Genomic DNA, 24,920 nt, shown 5'->3' with positions numbered 1-24,920 from the left:
CACATCTAGTAAAGAACTGTTAATCCTTTTCCCATATCTTTGCCTGAAATCCCGGTAATTTCCAAGTCATAATAATTCAGAGGGAAGGGGGTCTTAGTCTCTTTTCCAAGGGAGGTTTCTGCCTCCCTTGGCAGTCACCTGTCTTTCAAACCAAGACAGGTGTGCACTAGCAGTGTCAGTGCCACTGTGACAGAACTGTAAGTGACACTGGGCAGTTCGTGGCCTCTTCCCAGACAGGGCAGCTTGCTGCTGAAACCCTGCCAGGTTCATGTCCTGTACTTTCATTGACCAATGGAATGGTCATAGGATGGCTTGGGTTGGAAGAGGCCTTAAAGATCCTCTGGTTCAAATCACCTGCTATGGGCCTGGACACCTTCCATGAGACCAGGTTGCTCAAGGCCCCATCCAACCTGAACACTTCCAGGAATGGATCATCCATGCAACACATTATTGAATAGCCTGTACCCAGGAATTGTTTGGACATAAATCTTGAAATACCTACATCTTGTGTCTCCAAAACACTTGGCAAGGTTCTGAAGTAAATTAAGACTATTTATAGTATGTAACAGCACATATCTAATTTCTTTATTATTTTTTCAAAGGCCTCTTAGTAGGTAATTCCTCAAGTGATAAGGACTTCTTCCTTAGGGATTTCAATTGCTGCAGGAGGATAAATTGTGTTCTAATTCTGGCACCCCAGGAGCTGTCTGGTGCTTTGTCACCCAGTTGAAATTGGATAAATGGCTATCTGCGAGACTGCTATGGTGAGTTTTACATTTGTGTTGACTGGCTCCCCCCAGCTTCATAGAGTTGAGGTTCGCTCTTCCCGGAGTGTGGTTTGGAGTGAGACATTGTGCAGTTCTACCTTTCTAGATGCCAGGGGATTAGGAGGAATATGATATACTGTCCCTGCTTCTCGATCTTCCCCTCATTCTTCAACAGCTGTGGTTTTGAAATGATTACTGCCAAGCCTAGCCAAGGCTGCATTCCGTCATGCCAACACACACATACGTTTGTTGCATCTAGGGTGCTGCCTACATTATCTTTCCATGTAGAAAATCTTCTGGCAACTCCTGTCTGATTTTGCTGCTGCATTGACTGCTGTTGTGAAGATAAAGGGGCTGCTCTACTTGCCAGGCTTCTTCAAACTTCCTTTCTCCCATCATTTATACTGTTTTAACGACTTTTCATGCATGTCTTATTATTCCACTGATTTTACATTGCCTTATTGCTTGCATTGTGGCTTCCTGAGACAAGTCTAAGCTGTGTTTTCTCCCTCAGTATATAAGCAGAAATTTCATGGACCTACCTGGCTAAAAATAGCTTTCCTTTGTGCCCACACCGTAAGCCCGTATTGGCAAGTCTGGCTAACTGATCAGCCTGTTTACTATGTTTCTTAAATTGCCTCTGAATTTCAGATAATCTTATTTACATCATATGTTCAAATTATTTCTCTGAGTAGCTGTTGTATTATTTTCCACTCTTCTGAGGCTGGAAATGCTTTTCCTCATTGCTGCTGATTAACATGACTCCAGTCTTTGAGCCTTTTTTGGACTACATTAGTGATCACTCAGGAGGCTGTGAATATGCATTCTCAGGGCCCCTGGGGTTCCCAAGCATGTTCTAAGGCTAACAGAGGCCATCACCTCTGCAAATTCATGGCAGCCTCTTCAGCATATAACTTGTCACATGCTGGGGCATTTTATAGCCTGAGTAGTTCAGCCTTCATGTTGATTTGCTGGCTTCAGATTAATCAGTTCAGGCTGGGGAAAGACAAAGATTACATGGTGCCCGTTCCTTAGTACTGTTTTGAAGGTTTTTCCTTCAATCAATATAGCATCAATACCATGGAAAAATTCTCCAGAGATGTTGTCTTGAACCTTTGTGGATAGTGGCATGAAAGATGGTAGGGTTGCATTCCTACCCCTTGTAACAGCCAGTTCCAGATACATTGCACACTATTACAGGTGAAGGCAGACACAAAGCTAGTATTTGGAAGGTTGCTTGGTATCATACAAGGTAGTCTGAGTTTATTTTTAAAAACATTGTTTCTCTATATGTTTGTAATTTCTAGTCTGGGAAAGATTTTCCAGCTTGCCGCAGAAAATTGGTTGTGCCTTCCACAGGTACAGTTTTCACCTGTGGAAGAGAAATGCAGTGATAGTCATCATAAATTCCTTTCCGTTTAGTCTCTGCATTTGATGTGACTGTGAAGCCCAGAATAATAAGATCCAGAGGACTTTTTTACAAAGAATTCCAAAAAGTCATAAGGCAAATTCCTGTGAAAGTACAAGAACTTACATCTTTGTGGTGTAAGGCCTGTTTACAATAGTGTTTCTAAATCCTGAATGGGTTTTTTAAATGTAGAACAATGCCTTTAAAATATATAGTTGACATGTCAAATGCAGGAGTAATTCAAACATGTTTTGGAAAAAAGATTATTTTGAACGAAAGCATTTACATTTTAAGTTGGGTCTGATCACACAGCGTCATTGGTTGCACAACAAATGCATTTGGCTTTCTCTGTGCACGTTTCAGTCACTTGTGAAGTGTCCACATGCTATAAACATCTGAAATTGGCATCCTTAACAGTACTTGTTAAAGGAAAGGAAGGCCTCTTAACTGGAGCAGTGGTTAGTTAAATACAGATGTTAATTCTGCTCTGCTTTTCTCATAGTTGCTTCCTGTAAAACTCCCACTGGATCTCTTCTTGCTCCCAAATTTTTCACAGGAAATGGTATGCATTTCTTGATGTGAGTAAAGTATTCACAAAGCTCATTTCACTCTGAGCCCAAGCATTTTAATCGTGGCAAAATCAAACTATTTTAGGAAAGCAGTTGTTTTTTCATTGGTTAAAAGTTCAACTCAGTATACAAGTTAATCTTTCCATGAAACAGAAGTTCTTTTTGATTAAACACTGATCAATTTAATTAGTAAAAATTTGATTTTAATTATCAAACTGTCTTTGCGTGCTTTTTTGCTTAACCACAGAAAAATGTTGCTTGTGTATTTTCTGTTTGTGAAGAAATCTAACATTCTGAGGATAACATAAAGTGAAAAATTTTGAAACTAATATTTCCAGGAAAGCAAATTCAAGCATGATTGGTAGGGTTACTGTTTTTATGAATGACACCGAAATATTACACTCTAAACCTTCTGTTTCTGGAAAAAGTGCAGTTAGAGTGTTTAGACTTATATTTTATTTTGTTCCCTGTGATTTGGAGGAGAAGAGTAAACTATGTGGAAAGGAAGGAAAGGAACTAGTGGTGATAGTAGCAGTAGTAGAAGTGAGATGTGAATAAAAAGTGGTGCTGTTGTGTTGGGTAGTATGCAGTGTTTGTTAGAGCTGATGCTATGGTTGGACAAACCAGACAGCTCTAGAGTCACACAAGTCCTTCTTAAATTTAGAAACGAGATTTTGGGATATGCTTTGAGGGAGAGGCTTGGGGAATTCTATGCAGAAAGCTTTTAGATAAGTCTGTCTTTTTCTGCATTTTATATCATTATCTTTCAGTCTACTGATTCTTCCCTCACCTCCAGCTACCCAGACCTGTCTGTGTTTTTTCAACACCAGAAATGCCTTCCTGCCTCCTCTGTGGTTCTCATTCTGTCCTGGATGCCAGGCCTCCTGCAACTGGATCTCAAATTCAGTAGTTACTTCACCATCCAGTCTCTGCTCTCTCCCTCCCCAAATGTTGCAAATGGTTATTGGCACATCTCTTCACCTCATATCTGTCTCTGCTTGTCTTAGCCAGCAAGTTTGCAGTCTGATTTACAATATTCTTCTCCACTGTTCTCATGAAAACTTTCAGCATTCCTTTTTTCTAATTTGGACTTCTGTGAAGCTCTTTGTATACTAAGCAGAGATGTGGACCCTTTTCCCCAAACTTCAGGCAAGACTTGAGATTCTGAAGCTTGTGACTGTAGTGAGCTGGCAACTCCTCTGCATCCAGATTTCTTTCTCTCCTTCTCCTTCCCCTTCCCTGTTGCTTCTACTCCTATCCCATTGTCACTGCCTCCATTGCCAGTCCTATATACTGGCACAGCTCCTTCAGCTTGCAATTCTTACCTGTCCTGCATCCATTCTTATCGCTTTCCTGGGATGTTCTATGAAATTATTAAATTTTTAAAAAATAAGAAAATTTATAGTGCAGACCGGAGTCTGGCATGTGTAAAGGCAGCCTGCAAGTGATTAACAATGGAACATAAAATCTAATTTGATTTTAGGAGGTGATACAGAATCAAAGCAAAAATTATGAAAATAATTCCTAGAGTGGACATGGAGAATTCTTGTTAAAGGTTTTGTCTAAATATAGCAGTAGTCCTTTCACAAGATGCAGTTGAACTGGAAATGCTTACAGTTCCACTGTGAACACACTCCAGCTGTTTTTCTGGGCTCATGAACACACTGAAACTACTAAGAACATAGCCTTGGTACAAAAGGGAAAACTTTCCTTTTTCCTCAAGTACTAAAAGATAGGAAGTTGAAAGGAAAACCTCTCAACCTTATTTTAAATGCGAATCAAAACTTATACCATGTTTCTGGCTTGCTGTATATTTGTGCCAACTCCTGTGATTCAAATCATTGCAAATGCTGTACTGAGTCTGGTTTCCTCAACTCACACCTTCCCCCCAGGAAACCCTCATCATAAAACCCAAAGTCTTCCTCTTTCTGTTAGCACAGGAGGTTCTAGCTCATTTCAAGTACACAGATTGAAAAGCCTGAAAAGTCTTTTTAGCCATAACTGAACAAGCCACAATGAAAATAAAGAGTCTGGAAAAACAAAGTCAGTTCTACTGTTCAGTTAATGTTTTGGTTAGACTATAGATTTTGTTTGGACTTTACTATTAGCATACAAACTGTATTGAATTGTTAAGAATTGTGGTGAGGAAGATAAAAGAAACAAGCTGTGAAATTGTCATCTTACAAGTATCAGCAGACACAGGAATTCTCCTTACTGTGAATCTTCATTTCAGCGTACAGCTATAAAAATAACAGTGTTGATCTGGCTCTGTAAGGTTTGCAAGTATATATTTCAAATACATTTTATTTTAAAGAAGGAATTTATAAATGAAGATCCAAGTTCCATTAATTTGTTCAACATAAATTATAATCTAACTTTTTTCCTTGGTCAGAGTGAGGATTATTTACCAGTCCAACAGTTGAGGTTTTGGGACCAATGTCCATACCAATAATTACCCAGTGTCTGCCAGATCACAAATTTTGGGTACTTAGTACTTCCTCATTTCTTGTGCTAAAACTTCACCATATTTCATCTAATGCAGATTGCCCCAGTCTTTTGGTCCCTGAACCTTGCTGCTAGACTTTCTTTTTTTTCCTCTGAGCTCCCCATAACACCAGGATTACTCTTTCTTCCATTCCTTCCTGCCCCAACCCAAGAGGCCACCAGAGATGCAGAGTATGAGGATGCAGACCAAACAATATGCTGATTGATTGCAAACAAATTTCTGACTGTTTGTTGTGAAGTGAAACATTTAATCTATCATTTTACACACTTAATTGCTGTATACATTGTTTTACTGATTTGGGATCAGCAGAAAAAGCACACAGCCCTTGAAGTCGTGCCCCAGACATCACAAAATTGCCCTGCAAACACTTCACCCTTTCTCTGTGCTAGACTGGGCAGGGTACTGAGCTCTAGAATAGCATGTAGAGCTTAGGCTGCTTTTGATGTGGCCACTGTTTTGAAGTACACACTTCAGGCCAAGAGGCTTCATGGATGCCAGTCAGAAAGGTTCTTGTCAAGAACTGCTGAAGCTATTGCTAGATGTAAGTGCAGAAAACCTTGAGGAGTAACAAGAGTCTTTGACACTGGAAGGAGGAGAGGTGCTGACATACTGGCTTTGACCTTTGGAAGATGTTATGAAAATTTGCAACAGACCCTTGAGGACTGAGGAGGAGGGCTGGGATGCAAAATGCAGAATTACAAGAGTAAAGATTTTTGGGCCATCCTGCATGAGGTTTTACACAGGGTTTTTGTAGCTTTCTTGTTTGACTAGTCACTGACACCCACAGTACTGAATACTAATAATGGGAAAACTTTAGAAAGCACTTGCATTTCTTACTGCTTTTCAACTGATCCAGACATTCTTGGAATCAGAGTCACTTTATTTAATTATTTGTGATGCCAGCTAATATGGGGAGGGTTTCTAAGAGGTGTTAGAGTGGTTAGGATGCTGACATTTTGTTGGTTGCCCAAGCATATATTCTATTATTTCTAAGCTTCTAAGAAATAAAATCAGTATTTACAGGGCCAAGCTGTCTTTTGGTTTCTTTTACTTTAGCATGATCGATACCAAAGTGTGCAGTAAAATTCCACTATCAGATTGCATTGTAATGTAAAATGTGAACTAATATACATTCACAAAGTTAATATATTTTTATGCTACAAAAACTGATTGATACAGTGATTAGGAGAGGAATCTTACATAGGAAGAGTAAATGTGAACCTTGTGGTCAGAATGCACCTGGTTATGGAAATTTTGGGTATGTGAGTAGTAGCTGCAAGGCTTGTCAGCTTTGTGAAAGATTAAAATCCTGTCTGTTGAACAGCTTAAACTTTGAAGCTGTAGACTGTGAGCAACATGTAATTAAAGAATTTTGGTATCTTAGGCTTATTAAAAATGAACTACTGACATTTCTTATGCCAAGACAGAATTTCAAAAGTGTCTGAATGCAAAGCATATGCACAGTCCTTCTTGATCTTGGTGAGATTTGAGAACAGGTTTTCCTAAGGCTGCTTCAGAGCTCCTGATCCAGCCCCATGACCCCAGAGGCAGTGGTGGAGATCAGAGAGGTTCTTGGCCCCTTGTGAGCCTCCCTAGAGGAACAGTCATTACCCTAAGACCTGGGAAGAGGGGTAGAAGGAAGGAAGAGCAAAGCCAGCCCAGGGGGAAGAAGGACAGGGCTGGCTTTGCTCTGTTGGTGGAAGAGAAGGCAGTGGCAGCCGTGGCTGTGGGGCTGGCCTTGATGACATCAAGTAACTTTGTGTTTAATGCACAGAGTGACCTCAGCATGGTTTAGGGTTGCTGTGAGGAAGGTGCCATGAACTGCTGCACACAGATGCAGACAATCCCCTGTTTCTGTCTGCCGGTTGTGTGTTGCTTTAGTCCCTGAATTGACATAAAAAGGTAACTTAGTAATAATTAAAATGCTCACTAATATTAGTAATGCATTTATGTTTGGTAAAGGCAAGTACATAGGTGAAACAGCAATAAGCATAGTATACGATACTGGCAGACTTCAGTTGGGGTCAAGCCCTTCTGAAATTACAGGTAAGAAAAATTGAATAAAAAAAATCAGATAAATACATCCAATGATTTACAATTGCTTGCCATGGGGATTCAGTACCTTTGTTACATTTTGCAAAACACTTTTCCATTCCTTCTACTTCCCATCCCAGTGCCCCCAAAACTTGTCATTTCTTGGTAGAAATGTCATACTCCCATCACTCAAATGTTCTTCTAGCAGCTCTTGTTAGTGTAGCTTAGGTTTCTGCTTACAGACTTCAGGAGACAGAGCAATGTATTTCAGTTCTCATTTATAAAAAGAATTGCAGACGGAGTGATTTACTTTATTTTTAGTTCTGTGACTTTGCAGCACAAGAAATATAGTGCAGTGGCTAGGATTGGCCCTTGTCACAGAACCATAGGCTGCTGAAGCTGGTGCCCTTTCAGTCCCACCCTCTGCTTCAGAAGGGTCAGCCTCTGCAGGTTGCCCAGGACTGTGGTCAGCTGGGTTTTGCCTGTTTTGAGCATGTGGAGGTGGTACTTCTCTGCTTTCTGCAGTGGAATGTGAATATGACCAGTCTAATACTGTAGCAGACTCAGGAAGTATCTGAGAGCAGTGGCAGGTCTTTGCACAGGTCTTTGCACTCTTTTTGCTTACTTGGATCTCTTGGATACCATGTAGTTCTTCAGCTATTCAAAGCCTGTGTTTGCTCTTTTACTTACTGTTTTCCCCCCAGCTAACACTAACTGTGTTGGTTACTAGAGATGGCCTGGTGAAGATCTGTGTGGGAAATTCAGGACTCCTGGACAACTAACCAATATGATTAAGTAGAAGCTGTTTATTGTTTACATTATGCACTTATTTGTACTTATTTATTTATACATTCTAATTCTACTGCCCATGCTGATCATGCATTTCTTATTGGCCTTTGCTTGTCCATTTTGCATACACTTCTCAGAATATGTGATTGGTTACAGCCCAAGTGGCTCACAGCACTCTGGTATCTCCTTCTTGTGGTCTTGGAATTCAGTTTCTTAGCTTCTTCTTTCTTATTTTAGCACAGTTTGTCTTAGTAATCTTGATGAATTCCAGAGAGCCCTGAGAAAATTCTGAGAAGAACATATACAAGCGAAATGGCTGGTGCAGACTGTAGTCTAAGTGGTTCAGATACATTGCTACAGATCTGTCTCTTGAGATCCAGGTATTTGAGATACAGAGGTGAAAGGAAATTAGTGTAGACACTTCTAAAGTATTCTTGAATCTGCTTATGCTCCTAGGAACTAGAAATACCTGCTGTATTGTTCTTCATATGCAATACAATATCTGCTTTATTTGTTAAGTATCCTTGTTTAGACTAAGAAAATGCTCATAAGTGCACTTTCTCTGGGTGTTCCTTAAATCTGTAGGGAGTGCAGCATGTTCTTACTGACTTTTCCATCTTGGGCCCTGGTAATACCTTTGTTCTTTAGATTTATCTCGTTTCTATTTTTTTTTTTTTCCTGGAACCAGCTGAATCATACTGAGCTTTTCTCGTTTTAGACTAAGTCACTGAGCTTCTACTTTAGTTGGACCCACCCATACCAAAAGTGGAGTCAGTACATTTATAAAACCAACTGCTTTAAAGACATAGGAAGGTTTGTCATGAGCAGAGGAAAAATACCTTTCTTTGCTGGAAAAGCTGACTTCCAGCACCTTAGAGGGCAGATTTTTATTGTAATAAGTTTCATAACCTAAGTTTTGGCATTTTTTGCTACCTTATCTCAAAAAAGTAATGTATATGAGAAGCCTATGCTCGCTGCATGATTGGAAAGCAGAATTTTGGTTTCAGAATAGTAATTCCAGTCAATAAAGCATGATTATATTTTTCTTCTTATTGACTCTCAATTTTATTTATTCCTCTGTCAGAGCATTTTTTACATGAGCTTGGCAGTGAGCAATCTCATCCTAAATTATTTCTCTGTGAAGCTCATGTGCAAAATCCGTTAAAATAGCAATGTCACTGAAAGCACTCCCTTTTACAAAGGTTTCCTCCTCTTGAGGGAAACTGCTGCAGCTGAGTTCCTGGATTGAGTTTTATGCTGGCAGTGGGAAACTTTTCATATAGCCTCTTTTCTGCTCCAGGTAAAATTTCAGCTGCACCAGCTTTCTGTGCAGTTGAGTGTATGTGCTTGTTTTTCCATCTGCCTGGAAAGAAACAGGGTTCTTGGAATATACACAAGCCAGTGTAATGTTCATTGTGTTAGTGCTGTACCTTTGACTTTGAGACAGATGGTGGTACCAGTTTGTGATGGTCCCTCCTCTGGGTACTGCTCTGGTAGAGTGTTTTGAGGATTGTGCATTTTCAACAAATTCCTCTGCCTGCCCTCTTGGGGTTAGACTACCAAATTCTGATCAGGTCCTGTCTTAGGCATACCTCCTGAAGGACTGTAGCCTGAGAGATGTATGTGCTTAAGAACACAAGCAAACTAGAACTCAGGTTTGAGGAACAGCTGTGCAAATGCCTGTTAAAATTTCTTATGAGTGCTTTGACCTTTTTTGCCTGTCGATACAGAGGTTTCTTGGTGTAGTCTAACCAAAGGAGTAACTTCAGAAGTAACTGGCATTTGTGTCTTAGGACCTGCTAACTTTACAGAGGTTTTTAAAATTGTGTTGCAAGTTGATGTAGACTTCAGATAAATGACCTGCAAATATTTTGCATTCTTGTGATCTAACAGAGGTTTTGGTTTCCACCTGAAATAAGGGATACCAAGTAAAATATCTTCTTGCTTTCTGAAAGTTCAAGATCTATACTTACTTATTTTATCAGGAGATTTTAAATGTGCTTTGCTTGTGCACCGCAATAAGGCCATCAACCACCACCTCTATTTCCATGAAAGAGCTCTGTCTGAGACCAGGTAGGCCTGTCTCCTTGCTTGGCTGTGAGCAAGGTGATTTTAGGTCAGATGTTACAGTATGGGAATCGCTTCTTAGACTTCAGATTTCAGTTTCTGCTGTAGCAGTTCAGTTGGCCAGAGTGCACATTTTTTTTATTCCATTCCAGTTACTTCCCTATTCCAAACTAAAAAAAGGAAGTATCTTACTCTCATTTCTTTTGTTTAAAAAAAAAGGCGTTATTGATGCAGTTACCTAAGAAGGAAAAGGCATTTCAGTTTTGACCTTAGTTATGTCAGAAGATGTCACCAGGCATCCATCATTCCTGGTATTAGACTCATGACTTGTCTTAACGTAGTCTGTCATGTAAGTGAAAGATGCATTCTGCTTCTGGTTTGATTTTGATGTTTGTTTTTATTCCTGTCTTCAGACTTTGCAGTGGCTGCTTCTGATGCCTCTTTGCTGGTTTCATTCTTAGAGGAAAAGCCAGGCATGTACTACTTTATGCAGGTGTCTTCTGAATTAAGGTGGTTTCTGTTTGGACGTAACTTTTGCTCTGGCTGGCTTGATCCTCAGTAGGTAGAAGAAGTCTTTCAGCTTCTATGGGGCTGAAGCAGTATCTTTAGATATATTTTTCTGGAATGGCCAATAGCTACTTTCAGGCCTTTTTCTTATTCCATACTTCAGTGAAAGTAGGGATGATGAAAACTTAGAAACACCTCAAGCAGTTGTTTTAGCTATCCACTTATCTTACAAGGCTCTGCTGTTGAGATCACACCACTACATTTTTGCTGTGAAATCAGTTTGTTTCATGTATGTCTTGAGTTGGTGTGTTTGCAGTTGGCTGGGTTAGCAGCAGTAGCTGTACCACCTGATTTAATACAGCAAGAGACAGTGTTCTTTTCCTAGGAACTGAAAATAGAATCTGATCTCCCTATAGTGGAGACCTCACGGTGGTGCCAGCTGCATTTAGCTGTGTTTTAGGAAATTGAAAAACTGCTCAGGATCATATGTGCTAATATCTTAACCACCTCCATGCTGCTAACCCAAGTTAGGGGGAAAGTAAGTCTTGCCAAACCCATGAAAATTAAGTTTTAATGCCAAGGTATTAACTCCATTACATAACTTTCATAATGGCCTTTGTGCTCCAAAGCTTTTCTTCACACTTGAATTTTGTATGCTCTCAAGCATTGGAGCTGTCCCCCAGCTTATTTTGTGGTCCAGTGGAAAGAAGGGTAGGAAAGAATATGCTGTGGATGGCACTAAGGAAACATGGAATAGCAGTGGCAAGAATAAAGTGCGTTATCGGCTGCAGGAATGTATGTTCCAACCATTCAGGTCATTTCTATAGAGCAAATTTTTTGTGTGGTTCCTTTTTTTTTTTCTGAAAAGATGTATGGATAGTGACCTGGAGAAATAGAGAAGAATGTCTCTCTTCAACCCTGACTCAAAATACTCTTCTAGATTGACTCAGGAAGCAGAAAGCATACCTCAAGATTGATCACAGACATGTTTATGACTTTATTAAATGTTGGGTTTAAGTAAGAAAAAGCAGTGTCCTTACTGTTTCTTTTATCTTCTGCAGGCCAAGATGAATTCTCCTTAGAAGATGCACTTCTAGAAGGTAAAAAAGTTTCCTTCACCTGTTGATTTCTTAGTATCACTGCATGACCAAGCATGACAATTTTGCCGCATATGGTTTGTTTAAACCTCAGTGGAACAATTCTCAACCATGTGTTTGTCAAGGTGTTGACCACACAGAACTCAAATTTGTCTTTTGAAAGATTTCTCTTTGAGGTGAAATTGTCTTGCTGTATAGATTTGATCTTGTGCATTTTGGTGTATAGACATGTACTTAGATTTGTCCTTTGTCCTTCATGTAGGTTCTGAACAGAGTGTTAAATAGTATTTAATTATTTTTTTCCCTAACCATACCTGACAGGAAGTACAAAGAAGCCTCCTGTAACTCAGAAGACACCATCATCAGGTGAGATCTAATTGGCTTGTAATGCCTTTTACTGCAAAATCAAGTGTAGTGTACATACCAGTTTGAGATCCTGAATTTTTCAATTTAGTGGCACACAGGGTTGTGATATTTCCATAAAAGAAAGCAATTCCCTAACAGCAAAAGGATTTCTTCATTTTGGAATGTGCTCTCAGAAATACATTTTGTCATTTCACAAGCTTCAAAACCCTGTTAAAATGCCTTCTGTTGGCTTTCAGTCTACATGGTTGGAGCTTGCTCACCTTGAGCTGGCCCTTGACAGGTCCCATTGTCTCCGCAAGTCCCTTGGTAGGTAATGCCTGGTTCACTTTGTAGGGCTTTTCTGTGAATCACTGATGAGTGAGCACATCTTTCATTTGTGGAAAAAATGTTGTGAGATCCATTTTTTTTAAAAAGTAGTCTAAGAGTACAGTTTTTGCATTACATTTAAAAACTCCATTCTTTCTTTGTAGGTGATTTGGACTTGTTTGATGCATTTCATCCTGGTAAGAATCATATTTTCCTGGATACTGCTCAGAAGTACCTGGTGCAATGTCTATCCATCCTTTATGACCTAAGTATAATAGGGCACTGAGTTCATTAAGGTAGCAGATTGTTGATAAAAATAACTGCAGCCTAGTTATGTTTGTTAATCTTAAGGTTCTGGATCACCAGAACTGTAGGAATTTCAATAATTTGTTAGCCAGCTTTTACTTGTTTTGTTGCTGTTTTTTCACTAGATGGCACTGACTCCATAAACTATTACTTATGGAAGTAAATGTTAATTCCAAAGTAATCTTTCCCATTTCAGGAAGTATTTTTAGTAGCACAAGGAAACATTAATCTGTTATAAATATTTTGAAGGAAAGTACATTTTCTAATGTGAAGGTTGTGACAAAGCTGTACAGAGATAATTTCTAAGATCTCTTATTTTCTTATTTTGTGGCAAGCCAAATGAAATGTCATTGTGGGGACCTAGTCTAGTTCTATTCTCTGTACTTTGTCTTTTTTTTCAAGTGAGATACTAGACTTTATATTTTATTAAAACATGGTAATTTTAAAAAAGAAAACAGCCAAGTAATCTGTACCTGGTAGAAAAATTTAAAGAAACTCAGCCTTTGAAATCAGTGTGCAAACTAAAATGTTTCATAAGACTTAATGAGTTTTTCTGTGTATGTTCCATCCTAGCGAGGATCTGACATGCTGGTTAATGTAGCAGGAAAACCCTTATTGGCATTAAAACACAGTATTTAGCTAAAATAGCCAAAGAAACACAGAATAAGCTAATGAAAAGAAAATTACATGGGGAAGTTTTGATACAGTATTTTAGGTCAGATCATCTTTCAGGGTCACTCCATGTTCTGCTTTTGGTTTCTTCACACTAGTAATTTTGCTCATTTCATTCTATTATTTGTCTACAGGTGATCCCAAGCCACATCCTCCTGAAAATCCTAAAGACACTGGTAAGACTGATCTAACAGAAATTTCTAAACAGTAAAAGAGTATTTGTTAATCTGTCCTAGTCCCTTTGAACAGTACTTTGTTAAAGTCTGGTTTTGTTATCTTAACACTTTTTTTTTTTTTTCCCTAAATCCCTCTTCTGTTATTAGATAACCCCAAGAAGGATCAACCTAAAGACTCTGGTAAGGCTTCTAGCACAAACTCCTGGTTTTACTGTCTCAGTTACACTTCCAATAATTGATCCTTGTTAATTGCCTGCTATGGATGTCAGGTGGGGTATACATCAAACACTGAAGATTGAGAAAAAGTTGTCTTGCAAATAAGCTTTGCACCAGTCTTGAAATTTCATAACAAACCTGTTGAGTCACTTTCACTTAAAAACAGGATGAGATGGGGAAGAGGCAGGATAGGACAGTGTGTGTGTGTTCTTGGGGCAATGCTGTTCTTGTTCTTCAATGCACCCAGGCAGCATTGAATTGAGTCCTTTCTTTACAAACTGAATACCTTCTAGTCATGCTCAAAATTAAGTAGCAGCTGCCTATGATCTTTATTCTTAAAGGATCTAAATTAAAGCGAAAGCTCTTAAGTTAAAGGGTTGCTGCTTTTTTTTTTTTTTATTTGTTTAGTTTTGTTTTATGTAAAGGCCCCATTAAGAAATACAACTCTTAGTGTTTGAAAGATAAGTTTTAAATACATGTCCTTTCCTGCATGTTCTGCTTTAGAGTTCTTCCCTATCTTTGCCTGACCCAGAAAAAAAAAAAAAACAGATTCAGGAAGATGCAGCTGTGATGATGCCATTATTCACACATATGGTGGTAAAGAGCCCTGGAATTTAAACCTCAGTTCTTGTTCTTTCACCTGATTTGTAGTAGATAACTTGAATTTGATTCTTGCATGCCTCAGTACACTGCTTTTGGCACCCAACTAAAACATCCTCTGATGAAATACTTTTAGTTTTTCTGCCTGAAAAACTGATTTGCATTGTGTAAACGAAATATTCATTTGGCAGCAGAGGGAAGGAGGAGAAGGTGCCATCAGGAAGGCTGCATGAGGTAGGGTTCATTGGAAATGGAGAAGGACTACTTCAATGTCCTCCAATAAATCAGAGAAGGGAATTACATATGGACTGTTTGAGACTTAGAGACCCAACTGAAGAATCATTCACAGTTTCAGCCTTGAAAATGAATTGTCCTGTTCTGTCCACATTGTTTCTTTGCTCTCACAGGACAGTGAGATTTGGGCTATTAGAGTTAATCAGCTTATGGGGCTCCTTGCTTGCTTAACCTGATTTGTGCAGTACTTCCTGCTCTTGGACACTGTCTTTTCTCAGTTTTTCAGGAAGTCCAGAGAAAGGAGTGCTGCTGTCAAACTCTATAGTGCTGAGCTGAAGGGACTTGACATTGAACCTTTTAAAAGCCCTCACAATGTTCTGACTCTGGTGCTGAGCCTAAATATACCACAAATTCAGCTAAATGGTCTTGAGAAAATTTCCATGTTATTATATGCCTTGGTGTGTCTTACTCACTGAACTTAAAACATGGTAATGTTATTTGCATTATTTTATAGACAAATTTGATGATTCAGATCTATGGGATGGCAGTCTCCCAAAAGGAGGAAGCGATGGCAGTGGCGGCAATGGTAAGATAGCAGGTTGTGCTTCCTATTGTTTCTATGGCTACCTGAGCTTTTGATTAAGGCTTGCTCACAAGCTGCTTAGACGTGCTCTAATTTGTAATGCATTTGGTTCTGGTATCTGAAACTTAAGAGCATATTTTCGAGTTCAAAAGTAACATGTTCTGTCTCTGCCAAAAAGAAGCCCCAAATACTTAAGGGGTAAAACTGGTCTAGAGCAAACATTTTCAGTGATTTTCTACTGTTGTGCTAAGAAATACGACTTCTAAAACTGAAATGTGAATGCAACACTTACTTCAAACTTCACCATGAGTATAGTTTTTAGGGTCATCCAAGTGCTATTTTTGATTTTTTATGACATACTCTTAGTTTTTTTTAGTTCTTGTAGGTAGGAAGCCTAGGACTGGGCCAGAAGAGGGTCCATCTTATGTTCTCAAAGATTTCCTTCGTCCCACAGGAGGAACTGATATTTACACTTCCAAGTGATCCTTATCCTTCACTTCTTTACTGTGGTGGTAGTGAGGCAGGTGAGGAAGTGAGAAGTTGTAGATGCCCCATCCCTGGAAGTGTTCAAGACTGGATTGGATGGAGCTCTGAGCAACTTGGTTTAGTGGAAGGTGTCCCTGCCCATGCCAGAGGATTTGAAGCTTGGTGATCGCTAAGGTCCCTTCACCACCATATGATTCTAAACTCTGAACAGTATAAAACCATTTCATAGCTTGCCAAACTATTTTTGGTAATTTGCTATGTCTAAAATTAGTGCTTTACTGCAATTTTACTATTTCCAAATAGTATAAGTGTCTTGATGGGGTTTGGGATATGCTAATGGTTAGTTGTCCTAGGTAAAGACTACTGATGTCACTTTTTTTGGGTAGCTTTCTCCTTCCAAGGTTCCTTTGGGGCAGTACTTGGAAATTGGAAAGGGCAAGGAACATCTGTGGAGACTTGTGTGGTGGTTTCATCTGCACAGGTTTCTGCCTCGGTGGTATGAGTTGCACAGTGGCAAATAGAGCTAGTATTTATAGAACTTCTGGCTTACTTGTGAAGAAAATTGCAAAGGTAGATGAGGCTGGGATTTTAGGAAAAGATAGTTGGTTCTGTGGAAATACAGAATGTTACTCTAAAATCATATGTGTTCTCCGTGGTTGTGCACAGGCGTATTAAACCAGATTTATTAGCTCATTTTGTAGAAGTGCTGAGCACTCAAGGCTGGAGTTGGCACTGCTCTGAGCCATGCTCTCAAAACAGAAAGTTTCAGTGCCAGTTTAGCACTGTATGGATATAATAGATGGCTTGTATTTTTGCATAATTAATTTATTAAATGTTTTCCAATTATGATATGATTGTTCTTTAGACATATAAAATGTAAACTCTCCATTTATTTTTACAGAACGGAAGGGTCCAACTCCAAATAGTGACCAAGAAGGCGAGGGTAAATGCATGAGTGTGTGTGTATGATGGTGTTTAGGTGTATGAAGCTTGTTTTCTTGGGGTTTCTGATTGCTAATCTTCTGCTAGAATGGTCACTACTGGGAGTGGGTTACTCATGAAAAACTTTGTGCAATCTGGAATTCTTACTTTAAAGCTCTGCTTCCACAGTCCTTTAACATTTCTATGTTACAAATTATTCCCCAGTGTTAATCTCAGAGATGCTGGTGCAGTGATTGCATGCATACAAAGTAGATATGGCAATGAAAGGGCTGCTTTAATTAGTGGAACTTAAAACAGGTATGCTCAAGTTCTTTAACAATGGACATTGCTAAGAAATCAATGGTTATAAAATGAGAGGATTCACTTTTCATTGTGCACAGAGTTGACTATTACAATTTCATGTAATTACAGTTTAATGTTTTTTGGAAGTGTTCACAGTGTTTACTTTGAGACAATATTTTGATGTGGCTTTCAGTTCTGAAAAATGTTTATAAACATCTCTGTTTTTTTCAGCTTCTCAGGGAGTAATAGCTGGAATTATAAGTGCTGTAGGAGCTACTGTAGTTGCATCAGTAGGTAGTTTCATTGCTTACCAGAAGAAGAAACTCTGTTTCAAGCAAAGCGGTAAGAGTTCCAAATTAGTTTTGTTTCCTATTCTGGCTAAAATTTAAGCAGGAGAGACTGCAAAAAATACTTTTAAGGAGAATCAAGTGAAGGTTGGGATTAGAGATTTTTCATGCTGAAAAATACTTTGTAGTTTCTACTTTTATAAATTCTGGCTTTGTCTTCACAAGATGTTTGCCTACCTATTAGTTTTATGACAACTTACCCCAATATTCATTCCCAAATTATTCTTCTGCAGTGATATACTGCTTGCTTCCTTTCCACCTAAGTAAGACATAATTTGGATAAGAGAACTTTGGGAGTACTGTGGGTGACAGTTTTGGTTTTGGTTTTGTCTGTTTCACTCTTTCTGACTGTTTAGTGAAGGGATAGAGCAGTCATTCAGCAAGGCACTGCTGTCTTGTAATTTGGGAAGTTTGGAAGCCGAAAAAGATCTCTACCATGTATGTTAAAATTAATGTGTAAAACAGGGCAAACAAAACAGGGCAACTCAACTACTATCAGTAGCCCATTTTTTTCACTGCTGTTTCTTCTCTCAAATTATCTCTATTTATCAAGAGTCTCAAATATAAGAGAATTTGAATGCTAAATATCTGGTTTTTTCCCAGCAGATGAAGAGAATGTGAATATGGACAGCCACAGGGGAGCCCAGTCTGAGCCACCTGGTAAGGCAAGAATCTAGATGGAAGATCAGCTCTTCGCTGGGGATCCTATTCAGTGCATTTTATTTACCATACTGGAGAAAATGAATTGTGATCTTTTGTTAAAAAAAACCCAATTACAGTTTTGGCAGAATATGAGCTGTCAGTGTGCCTAGGTAGCCAAGAAGGCCAGTGCCATCCTGGCCTGTATCAGCAATGGTGTGGCCAGCAGGACCAGAGCAGTGATTGTTCCCTCCTGCTTGGCTCTGGTGAGGCCACACCTCGAGTGCTGTGTCCAGTTCTGAGCCCCTACTTCAGGAAGGACACTGAGGTGCTGCAGCATGTCCAGAGTAGGGCAGTGGATCTGGAGAAGGGCTGTGATGAGTCACTGGGGGAGTTGGAGATGTTTAGCCTGGAGAAAAGAAGCCTCAGGAGTCATCCTTTCACTTTTTACAGCCACCTGAAAGGAGGTTGTAGCCAGGTGTGTGTTAGTCACTTCTCCCAGGTAACAAGTGATAGGACAAGAGGAAATGGCTTCAAACTTCACCAGAGGAGGTTTAGATTGGATATTTGGAAAAATTTCTTTATGAAGAAGTTTTTCAAGGATTGGAACTGGCTGCTCAGAAACTCCTCAGGAGAGCACAGGAGTTGTCATCCGTGGAGGTATTTAAAAGATATACACAAAAGACATGGCACACAGGGACATGGTTTAGTGGTGGACTTGGCAGTCTTAGGGTAAGAGTTAAAATGGTAGATCTAAAAGGTCTTTTCCAAGATAAATGATTCTGTGATTCCATGATTTTACCATGATGACAAACTTAGAAGTGAATCAAGCATTCAGTTCTGAAAATATGGCCACTTTTCTTGAGTTTTTTATTGAACAGATTGGTTTATTGCCTTGAGAGTGCACTGAAATGTAGAAGCTTAGAGAAAGTGAAGAATTGAATTTTCTCTGCAAAAGTGTCATTAGAGGCAATTGTGAAAACACAAGCCTGCTCCATCAGTGTGATGAATTACTGCAGTTGGAAGTTTATTAGTGCATATTTTTTCAGATTAGAATCTGAAATGTTATCTAATTATAAACTGATACAGAACACTGCAAGAAGGTGTAGTAAAATTTTTTTTGATATTTGGACAGAGATGAAACCCCACTGGAAACAAAGAGGACTGAACTCACTAGTATGTTGTAATTAAAGCATTCTCTGTTGTGAACAGAAAATGATTCTTGTCTGAAAGAACCATCACATAATTAATCTTTCTGCAAAGGTGAGAGCTGTGGAAGGATCTCATTTAAAACAACAAACACTGAGAACCTTACCCTTCCACATATGGTTGTGTAGGGGATTTGGATGATGGAGCAAGTGATAAGCTCCAGGAATCCATGGATAGAGCTGGAGGAAATGGTATAGGTGAAAACTTGGCCTTACAGTCCTTGTGACTGGTCAACAAAGGAAGAAGAACTATAACCTCATGCTGAAGTTCATTGGTTTTGAAGTACTGAGTATTAAAATCTCCAAGCAATATATATTTGCAATATATTCTTCTGTGAGTTTAACCTGCAGAACTATTTCTGGGTTTTTTATAACTGAAAAATAATTATGCCTTATTGGGTATTTCATCAGTTTGTTGTAAACTTTCATCTGGTTCATTATCTTCTTTATAAACACTTTAGGCTGTTAAATATATAAAACTCTCAAGTGCAAAACATTTTCTTGTGACTGGCTGTAAGCACTGAAGAGACTCAGGTATCCTCAACTCAGCTGTGCATTAGGGAAGCAAGTAGTATCATTTAAAGACCTCTACCAAAGGCAGTTAAAATATTAAAATATGACCTGTGTTTGAGTTATGGTGAAATTCTGGCCAAGATTCACCAGCACTCAAAAGTGAAATGCATCAGATGATGCAACCTTATTTTAACCAGTAACGTCACACTTGTAATGTTGTCAGATATTATTACTTCTACCTATGGATCTAATCTAATATTGATGTCATATTATGTCCAGATTTCATACCTCTGTTATATATTGCAGACAAGCATGATCATGTGTTGAGCTAAGAGACTGGGCAGCCATGGTCATCATGGTGCTGCTCCTGATTTGAGTTCTGGGAGTCAGCAGATGTTAGGTCTGCTTCTGGTAATAGGTGTGCCTACATGGCTTCCAGTTAGAAGCAGTCTCTCATTAAGGCAGGTCAAATGGCATAGCAGAATAGGTCTGTGTTTTTAAAATTTTGTCTAAACCAGCCTTTGACTTCCTGAACCTAGGAGCTTATTTTCAGTAGCTTACTTTTTGTATGAGCAGCCTGTTTGCATCTGCAAGACCTGCCAGCCTGAACTGAGTGCTGGGTTACAGTGCAAGTTTAGATAGCTTCCCTGTGTGGTTGTTTATGTGAAAAATCTGGGTGTAATACTCCTTGCTATGCAGCCTGTTGGCTTCATAGAATCAAGCCTCTGCTTTCCTAAATTTATTACACGGGGTCAAGCATCTGCTGAATGCTGTTGACTGCATAAACTGTTACATAGTAATGTATAACTTATTTTGTATACTAACTTAGTGCAGTAATTTGGAATTGATTTTCACTTTTCAGTTCAGCGCACACTTCTGGAGAACTAAATTAAAGGAAGAGTGGTGAAGAACAGATCTTTGGAACTGGATAAACAACCTACATTCTGCCAAAAAAAAAAAAAAAAAGAAAAGGAAACAAAAAAAGCATAACAAACAGCAGAGTCCAAAGTTTCATGAGAAAACAGCTCTTGTTTGAAACACCTCTGGGACTGTGATTTAGACCTGAGTACTTCTGTATGGTTAGTCCTGTGAAGCATTGGTGCACACCAATACATGGCCTTAATGACAGGAGTGTAGAAGTATGTTGTGCCTTTACATTCTTTCCTTGTCTCCTCTGACAAATAGGTGTGTCTCAAGTGCATTCAGTGTATTTAACTTTTCCTTACCTCTCCAAAACCAATATGCAGTTATGGTTTCTGTTATGTTATTGCTCTCAGGCAATGCAAACCTTTTTTTAAATACCCTGAACTCAGTGAGTGGACCAACCAACCAACTTGGTGTATGTTGTGGGCACCTGAAAGCAAACAGCTCACTGTGGACGGATGGTGGATCTGGGTATGGGTGCTGCTGATCCATTATGTGTAGCTGCTTGGGCCAGCTGCCAGGGAAGAGCTGCTTGTGCTTGAGCATTCAGGAGACAAAAGTTTTTGGTTTTTTTTTAGATTTTTTTTCATTGCATCTGTCTGGTACAGATTGAGAAAACCCAAAGTTAATGCACACCAAGCCTTCATCCTTTCTGGCTCTTCCTGCTTGGCAAGTATTGAGCTGGTCAGTTGTGGAAAAGCCTGTTTTGCAGATCAGAAACATAATTGGACTTTGTATTTCTGGTGACATTGATGTTTGACATCGTCTAAAAAGTTGTGGATGGAGAACTTGGGAGTGGGGATTAACATTTTCAGACTTCCATAGCCAAAAGCTTAAGTAAAAATACTGTTGAATTCAGAGGGCTTATTATATATTTGTAAAGGACAGAAACAGTTCCAACTACAAACAGCAAGAGTGACCAGAACAAGCCAACCTCACTCCACAAGCATCCACTGAGCAGTAGAAATAGCAAACACGTGAGAAGTGCTTTTGGACTTGTGAAGGATTCCCCTAGGGTGATCACCTGTGGTTGCATTCTCCTCTGAAAGCGCTTTTGACCAGTGCTGTGGCTCTTGAAAGCAACAGGAAGGTTTCAAGGATCTGTGGAAACATGGAAAACTACAACTCATAACAGCTAAAGGGCTAAATTTAGAATAACTAGTTCTGTCAGGAAGGAATGGTCTGACCAGTTTTGTTGGCTTTCATTCTAGTTGCTTTAAATTTTCAAGCAGTTTTACCATATGTGTCTTATTAATGGGCTTCAGCCCCCTGACAAAGTTCTACAGGAGATGACATTTCATGGAACATCTTAGAACTTAGAAATTAATGAATTTGGATATTAAACCTGTAAATATATCTGTACATTCAAATATGAATGTATGCCAAGGATAATTCATTTGAGAATTTCTTGTACATGTTTCTTAGCTTGCAACAAAGCTTTACACAAATGTTAGTGTTTTCGTAATGGAATTAATGTCTAAGTCTCTTTTTGCCCTATGTCTGCTTTCAGTGTAAAAGTGCTAAAGCTTTTAAGTGTGTTTAAGAGTGCAAAAGTGATTCCTACATAAGCATTTGGTTTATGTAAATACAAAGAAATGTACTGCTTGCCTACATGAATAAACAGATAGATCTATGCCTCATGTAGAGTAAATAAAAATAACTGTTTTTTAGGGATAAAATGGCAGGAGGAGCTCAAACTAGCTTTTATCTAACCAAGACTGTTGAATCCTTTTTCAGCTTTTGTGAGCCTAAAAATTCCTTACTAAAGGCCTGTCAACATTGTGATTTTTCTAAAAATAAATTTTAAAAAAAGGTTTGTGTGTTCTTCTCCTCAGTAGTTCTGAAAATAAATAAAAACTTGGTGCTCACTCGCCTAGGGAAGGATCCTTTAAATAGTTTGTCTACCATCAGCAGCCCAGGTTAATTTCCTACAGACGTTTTAATCATTTTTGAATGAAGTTATCCAGAAGCAGCAGAGTTTTGCACTGCTTACCTATGTGAAGTGTAGAGAAGACATCTGTCTGTGTGAAGGACAGGCATAGCTTTTAAAGAAAAAGATTGGTAACCCAGGATCTACTGAAAAGATCCACTTAGACATCCTAGTATGGGCAAACCTAACAGTGTTCAATTTTCCTCATCCAGTTATCATCAGATTCTGGAGCAGCAGAAACTTTTGCAGGGCCATGTATTCTCACTTTCTGATGCTGGAGGACTATAAGAGAAGGAAAAGGCAAAGCAGGGGCTGCCAAGTGCCTAAATAGTAACAAATTTACTGATTTTTCCAACTTAACTGATTTGTCCAGTTGTGGTTCCACAGTCTGGAGTTGTGGAAGAAAGAAGAAAGACTGGCTGCTGCCACCTGGATATAAAAGGTTAAACAGAAGACTTGAAATTTCAGGCTGTTCTCTTGTGAGTGTGTGCCAGTTTATGGGTTTCTGTTACTTCCCCGTGGATAAAACATAGCAGTTCACTTGCAGTTATTGGGGTATTAACTGTTGCATTGCTATTTGCCTCACTACCCACGGAAGATTTGGTCTTGTGTCTTTCTCACTCAACTGCCATTCCATCACAGAGCTAAATATTCCAGTTCATTAATTCTCCCACACATTGGTATATAGGAAACATTATCAGTTAACCATTATTGACCACTCTGCTGAAGTGGTTTTGCAGTCACATCCCACAGATCAGCTGCTGCCCATCATGGCCTTATGAGCTGCAGCTGACTTTCAGATGTGGGAATTAACATAGTTTCTGTACAGGTTTCAATCAGACTGTGCAATGGAATGAAAAAAATACTGTCCTTTCTGAGTCCAAACTGCAACTTAATCCCTGTGAGGTACCTTTGCCATCACTGAGTTAAAATGGGTGGCAACAAAGAGTGCTGTCCCATTCCTCTGGCACACCCTCTTCACTTCCATTTCTTACTCCAGTCTGCCTCCTTTGAGGATGAGGAGGGGTTACCATCAGTAGTAGGACGAAAAATAATCAAAGCAAAATCTTATTGTAGAATAATACATTACTTTAGCTTCCTCAAGGTAGCTGCAGTGCAGTTTATTCATCCTATTGGATGAAAAATGTTTTGATGATTTTCAAATGCAATGTTCATTTCAAATACTTGTTCAAAGTTATCCAAATGAATTCATTGGATTGTGCAAATGAAAGCAAGTAAATCTTAAGCATAACATTTGGCAGCTTTTTGCTGTAGTGCCTCTTTGTGCATATTTCAGTGTCTGTGCCAAGTTTTGAATGCTAAGAAAAATATTTTAGTGTACTCGGTTTTCAGTGTATCTTGGGCTGAATTACACTTTCAATGCTGTTTTTCTGTGTTGGCTTTTTTTTTTTTTTTTTCACTTTAGGCCACAATCTCAACCACATATTCTATGTGTGTTTTTCACTTGAGAGGCAAGTTGAAAATGTTACTTCCTTTTTGCTCTTTTCTGTTACACAGATACAAAGACATGTTTAAAAGGAAGTGAAGAGATTATTAGGAATGGGAAGAGGACTTAAATGAAGCAAACCCACAGTTTTCCCAAATCTCTGTATTTGGAGTATGTTAATAACCCCAAGAATGAAATACATGATCCTCCATCTGCTTGTGAAAAGTCATTGAAGCTTTAGCTAGTACGTAGTAATTTTATTCTTCTGTTGTCAAGAAATTGTATCACCAATTCACTTGTGTGTTTGGCATACATTTACATAATTGGCTTATATTACTGGATGCTTCAATATTTTAATTAAAGTACTTCTGTTTTAGGAAAAATGCAGATGAGTAGTGTAGGATATTAGTGGCATTCCCAAGTAGTTCTAGTGTATAATTCAGTTGTTTCATCTCCAACAGGCACATACAGCAGGTTACCCACACCAAAGAGAGCAATGTCTGACCTGTGTCACTGTGATGAGTTGTGACTGAACTCTTGTTCCCTTTTAGCTTGTCTCATCTAAAAAAGTCCTGATAGGGTAAAAGTTTGTGGTGTAAAGAAGGGACAGACACACTGTCTCCTTTTCTACCTCCATTTGAGTTTCTAAAGTATTGGAGTTTTCCTTAAAAGACAAGGAAAAAAGTAAAAAAACGTAGAGAACTCATCCACCTTTTCAGGTGAATAGTAGAGAGAACTTTGTTTTCCTTTATGCAGAAAAAGATGGGTCAATGATTTTTCAAGTGCTAAAACTGCTATTTATCGTCAGGTATATTTCTTTTTAATATACAGTATTTTTTACTTGCTATTTTGGGTAAGTTGTTGTATGTTTTTGACAGCACCAAGATTAAGAAGTTCCTGTAGTGCTCCCAAGAACAGGAGGGGGATAAGCATTCAAGACATCCTGACTCCTACACTCCTTCCAGTGCCGCCCACTTCCATATTGTTATTTAGCTAGAC

The 24,920-nt window shown here is 38.9% G+C and overlaps 1 protein-coding gene across 1 annotated transcript in view; it reads left to right on the top strand.

Moving 5' to 3' along the window:
• LOC103812312 (uncharacterized) overlaps nucleotides 1-22,358 on the top strand; it is an 81,747-nt gene extending 59,389 nt beyond the window's left edge. The window contains exons 3-12 of the mRNA XM_050976629.1: nucleotides 11,709-11,747; nucleotides 12,066-12,110; nucleotides 12,581-12,613; nucleotides 13,529-13,570; nucleotides 13,718-13,750; nucleotides 15,135-15,206; nucleotides 16,591-16,632; nucleotides 17,145-17,255; nucleotides 17,864-17,920; nucleotides 20,483-22,358. Coding sequence (XP_050832586.1) covers nucleotides 11,709-11,747; nucleotides 12,066-12,110; nucleotides 12,581-12,613; nucleotides 13,529-13,570; nucleotides 13,718-13,750; nucleotides 15,135-15,206; nucleotides 16,591-16,632; nucleotides 17,145-17,255; nucleotides 17,864-17,920; nucleotides 20,483-20,508 — 500 coding nt within the window. The 3' untranslated portion in view covers nucleotides 20,509-22,358. The remainder of the gene's footprint in view (nucleotides 1-11,708; nucleotides 11,748-12,065; nucleotides 12,111-12,580; nucleotides 12,614-13,528; nucleotides 13,571-13,717; nucleotides 13,751-15,134; nucleotides 15,207-16,590; nucleotides 16,633-17,144; nucleotides 17,256-17,863; nucleotides 17,921-20,482) is intronic.
• The last annotated feature ends 2,562 nt before the right edge of the window (nucleotides 22,359-24,920 follow it).

The sequence above is a fragment of the Serinus canaria genome, chromosome 1, assembly GCF_022539315.1.
Source record: "Serinus canaria isolate serCan28SL12 chromosome 1, serCan2020, whole genome shotgun sequence".
NCBI lineage: Eukaryota > Metazoa > Chordata > Aves > Passeriformes > Fringillidae > Serinus > Serinus canaria.
Note: the sequence above shows the minus strand (reverse complement) of the source record. Positions and strands in the feature narration are given on the sequence as shown.